Genomic DNA, 5,009 nt, shown 5'->3' with positions numbered 1-5,009 from the left:
GACCATGCTAGAGCGCGGAATGAAGTGGAGCCAACATTCCAGTATTGTTTTTTAACAACTTCGGCTTGTGCTTCCTGCGAGACAAAGAAAATAACATATAGGCCCCTCTGTATTTGTCTGCAAAAAGATATGTGGAAACCTAGTTTCAAACTCCAATAATTGTGAAACCAGTCGTCAAGAAACTTGCGTGGAGGGCACTTATCCAGTTCGACAACAGAGAAAAAAATAGCATAATTCCTAAGTCTATTTTTTTCATTCAATATTTCAACCAGCATTTCAGGATTTGGCAAAACAGAGAAAGGGTTATCAGCAACCCCAGGGCCCTTACCGGCGTTGGAGGCTCCATCGGAGGCGAGGCAGAGGAACCTAGCACTAACATCCACCGCAAAGCCTGCGTTCGAAACCGCTTCCGAAAATGTTTTGGGTCTGGTAGGTATAGCAGTGACTGGTTTGGGTGAGATGGGCAAGGTAGTATTATTGCCATCAGACGGGCATTCAGGTCCGCTCGCATGCGAGGAGGGTACGGGATCGAGAGGGAGGCCGAAGCCAGGACTTACATTTAAATCCATGCTATCTAATGCTTTTAATGAAGAGAACACACCTGGATGTCTGTCATTGCCGGGAGTCACCGACGATCCTCCACTGTCGCTCGCCACCGTGGACGGAAAGAGCAGGATCCCTTCGAATATTCGGAGATTTCAAACTTGCAGCTTCGTCAGCGAAAAAGCAGACCCGCATAATCATTCATTCAATTTTTCCTAAAAATCTTGAGACACTATTGCGTTTTAATGTGATAAATTAATAAAATAGGTGCCTCAAGAAGGATATCTTACGATATATTCTTTAAAATTTTATATTATTTTATTGTTATATGATTATATTAGTATATAATAATCTTATATTATACTCTTATTCTAAACCTAACCATAAGTCTAAGTGAATTTAATAAGTATAATATTATTATAATATATTTTTTAATGCAAGGTTTAGGGTTAAAAAATGAACAACATAGGTGAATGAAATTGATAACATACAATCTCATGGAATGTAATGATTGCCATATTTGCAGAAAGGGATTTGTCAAAAATTATTTTAAAAATTTTCAAACAAATACAATTGGCATGTATAAAGCCAAATTCTTTGCCAGCAACCTATTTAAACTAAGATTTTAAGTTTAAGATTCAACCTTATCAATGTTTTTATTGCCTAAGTCATTCTGTTAAAGTGAAACTTTAAGATTCAACGTTATCTTTGCATTTTGAAAAGCTAACATAATACAATATTATTGAGTCATTCTGTCAAAGTGAAACTCGGAGATTCAATGTTATCTTTGCATTTTGAAAAGCTACCATAATACAATATTATTAAGTCAAAGATTCAACATTATCTTTGCATTTTTAAAAGCTACCATAATACAATATTATTATCTTTAATCATTTAGTACCGCCAAATTTTAGATCTTTTAAATAGATAAAATGAAAAAAATAATAGAAAAAGGGTGATTGGAAAACTAATTAACATCTAATCTATAAATTCCACAAACATAAAACTATTGAAATTGCAATTGTATAGTAAATAAAAATTTATAGATTAAACCATTATAAACACAAAAGTATATATTTAAAATTTAATTCATCAAAACATTATATTAAACCATTATAAACCCAAACATATATGTGAAACCTAATTCACTAAAAAATTATAAATCAAAATACTTAAAACTTAAATTATGCATACCATATATTTATGAGTTATTAATTGATATGAGATCATCAATTTAAACCATCAAACTGGTTGTTGTATAAATTACATCAAAACCTATTATCAAAATTTATATAATAAAACCTATTATCAAAGTTTATACAATAAAACCTATTATCAATACACAGACTAAAATAACTTCACACAAGAACAACTAAAATCGCTTGTAATCATGACTACCACCGATTACAACCCTTCTCAACAAACTAGGACCTTAGACTAAAGCTATATGCTCAAAGTGATTGAGGACTCGAAAGTAATCCGAACTTAGGCATCAAAATTATAGAGGTCCACATTTTCATGGAAAAAAATGGACTTCTGTTATGCAACTGGACCTGAAACTGGCTACTGTTTTGCGGGTGTGGAACCACTTGATATGGAAAGATATTGACCGCAGCTATCGCTGTCGCCGTCCTCGTTCTGGTCTACTAGTACCTCTAGAGTCCTCGAAATTTGTGACGCTGGAACCTCCATCGTGCCTTCCAAGATCTTCACCACTTCACTCATGCTCGGCCTCTCATTCTCATCGTCTTGAATGCACAGCCCTCCCACCACAGCGGCTCTTCTCACCTCTTTCATATCCGCTTCACTTGCTATCCTTGCATCTACAAGGTCTATTATGTTTCCCTTCTGAATTTGAGATGAAGCCCACATAGGAAAGTAGAATCTGCTCTCCTCAACCTTCAAGTCCAGATTTCTACGACCAGATATAATTTCCAGCAACGTCATACCAAAACTGTAAACGTCCACCTTGGGAGTGATAGGGAGTCCGGAGATCCACTCTGGAGCCAAGTACCCTGGAGTTCCTCTCATGGTTGTCACCACGCGGCTGAAATCTCTACCCACCAGCTTTGCTAGCCCAAAATCTGCCAACCTTGGGCTGAAGTCACTATCGAGGAGAATGTTTTCAGGCTTGATATCGCAGTGAATAATGCGATCGCTGCATTCCTCATGGAGATAAAGTAATCCTCGTGCAGTTCCCAGTGCGATCTGAAACCGCGTCTTCCAGTCCAACACCTTCTCTGCGTCTTCCGACTTAGAGAAGAGGAAGGAATTTAGAGAGCCGTTGGGCATGTAGGCATACACCAGTAGCCTTTTTGAACGTTCTACGTAGAATCCCCACAGCCTGATCAAATTCACATGCTGTATTCTGCCAGTGGTCGCTATTTCCGCACGGAATTGTTTTTCAGCTGCTTGTGTGGAACCCTCTAATCTCTTAACTGCAATGGCCGTGTTGTCTGGCAGAGTTCCTTTGAACACAGAGCCGAATGCTCCGCTACCCAGCTTGTGCTTGAAATTCTTAGTTGCAATTCGCAGCTCTTTGTAACTGAACATTTTGAGCGATATCGGCACCTCCTCTTCCATTTCTGTCCTCCACAATCTCCGATGTTTCCACATAGTAAATGCGGCCAACAGGAGAGCTGAAACAGTAGCAAAAGCTGCGGCTACAGACACTAAAATACTTAGTGCAGGGGCTTTAATCCTTCGCTCTGATGTCGAGTGCCCCAACTCAGAAGCAGCGAGCCTAATGAAGACGGATTGGCCCTCGGATGAAACGCGCATTCCGAATAAATCCCCAAACCACTGTCTACAGACGGGTGGATCAGAAACAGAAAAAGCAAACGCTGTGCAGGAGCAATTGTTGAGACAAGCAGTCCGGCAGCCTCGCTGTGTTGCCTCGTTGTTGTATAAGACGGCTTCTTTTTCAGACAAGTATTGGTTCTTGGCTTCCAAGAAGCCATCTGTTGTTCCCTCTGTGACAGAGCATTGAAGGGGTCTTTGCCGAGCACACCCACTTGCCCACCAACCTTGAGAGTCATGCTTGGCCTTGAAGCCCTTGACACAACTACACACATCATTCGCATTGCACAGTCCATACGCCCCGCAGATTTCGAAGTCACTGCATTGACCTCGGTATGTCGACCACCTCAGACTCCATCTACCATCGTCCATCCAGAAGTAGAGTTGTAATTCGCCATTCTCATCTAACAGTAGACGCCCCGTGAGGGTATGGTCTATCGGGTTTATGCTAAAACTAATATATATTTTTGAAGAAGAAAGCTTTGTACAGGACACTTCAAATTTCTTCTGACCTTCCAATTCGGGAACCTTAGTAAAATAATTCGCAGTGCATTCTCCACTAGATCTATATGGAACGCTGTTGTTATAGAACATCATCGTCTGCATCTCTCCTGGAGACATGTCCATCCCGAAAGAGAAGAGCCCAGGTGCAGGATCCACAGAACTCTTCCAAGAAGTAAGCTTCATGCCTTTCCACATCTTCATGCCAGGCAACCATGTATCTGTCGGATGCGCGAAACTCTCCCAAACAAATGAAATTACCAGAGTCCCTTAATACAGCTCGTGATCCTTTCAGGCCAATATCAGTTGACCAAACTGACCGGCCTTTTCTATCAAACAATCTGAGATGACCGTCTCTGGAAAATTTAAGAATGCCGGGCATGTTTCTGACAGGATTTTCTCTGTTAGCCACCCAAACTATGGCCTTTTGAGAGAATGGTGCATACCAGATGCCAACATACCCATTATTGGTTCCTCTGGGACTGAAAATTCCCAATGCAAACGTGCCATTTTTTGAAGTTAGGATCTGATTTCCAGCGAGCGAAGCCCCCAATCGATGCGTATCTCCAACATCAAAAGGCACAGCACTGCAATTGCGCAGTGCAATACTCATAGTGATTGCTAGGACCAAATACTTAATCGTCATTGAGGTAGTGCGTAAATGGTCCTATGTTTCTGGTTTATTTTTTGAGGTTAAAGAAAACAAAGCCACTGCGTATTACAATTACTATGAAAGATCAAGTCTCAGAGTACACGAAACAGACAAATTTGTATATTGATTCCAAAAACGTGCAAGTGTCAGAACAGTACAAGATAGCGACGGAGTGGATTCTAGATAGGCATTGGCACTTATACAATAAAAAAGTAAATATATAGTATATTTTTTTATGAAATTTTTTTTAGTATAATAGTATTTCATGTAAAACTTAATAGTATATATTTAATAAAAAAATAGTTTATAAATATTTTAAAGTTATTTTAAAATTAGGAATTAAAATAGAAAAATATAATAAAATTTAAATTTATTTTTTATATTTATTAATGTTAGAGGTGTTTTATAAGGGGAGCAAGAGGTGAAGTGTAAAGATATCAGTATTTTAACAAACAAAAAATCTTGTCTTTTATGTTAAATTTGACAAACATTCATATTTTATATAAAGATTTAA

The 5,009-nt window shown here is 38.7% G+C and overlaps 1 protein-coding gene across 1 annotated transcript; it reads right to left on the bottom strand.

Annotated features, from left to right (window-relative positions):
- Positions 1-2,106: 2,106 nt before the first annotated feature.
- LOC131076043 (G-type lectin S-receptor-like serine/threonine-protein kinase At2g19130) lies at positions 2,107-4,489 on the bottom strand. The gene is made up of 2 exons (XM_058013069.2): positions 4,164-4,489; positions 2,107-4,081 (listed from the first exon to the last, which is right to left on the bottom strand). Exons 1-2 carry the CDS (start codon positions 4,487-4,489, stop codon positions 2,107-2,109), a joined length of 2,301 nt encoding a protein of 766 aa, XP_057869052.2.
- Between the last annotated feature and the right edge of the window lie 520 nt (positions 4,490-5,009).

This window comes from Cryptomeria japonica, chromosome 10, assembly GCF_030272615.1.
Source record: "Cryptomeria japonica chromosome 10, Sugi_1.0, whole genome shotgun sequence".
NCBI classification, from domain to species: domain Eukaryota; kingdom Viridiplantae; phylum Streptophyta; class Pinopsida; order Cupressales; family Cupressaceae; genus Cryptomeria; species Cryptomeria japonica.
The sequence above is the reverse complement of the archived record's forward strand: the minus strand, read 5'-3'. Positions and strand labels throughout refer to the sequence as shown.

Coding starts and splice junctions, on each gene's coding strand:
- LOC131076043 (XM_058013069.2), bottom strand. CDS start 4,489: ATGACGATTAAGTATTTGGTCCTAGCAATCACTATGAGTATTGCACTG. Junction 4,082..4,163: donor TTGTTTGATAGAAAAGGCCG/GTCAGTTTGGTC, acceptor TGTTTGGGAGAG/TTTCGCGCATCCGACAGATA.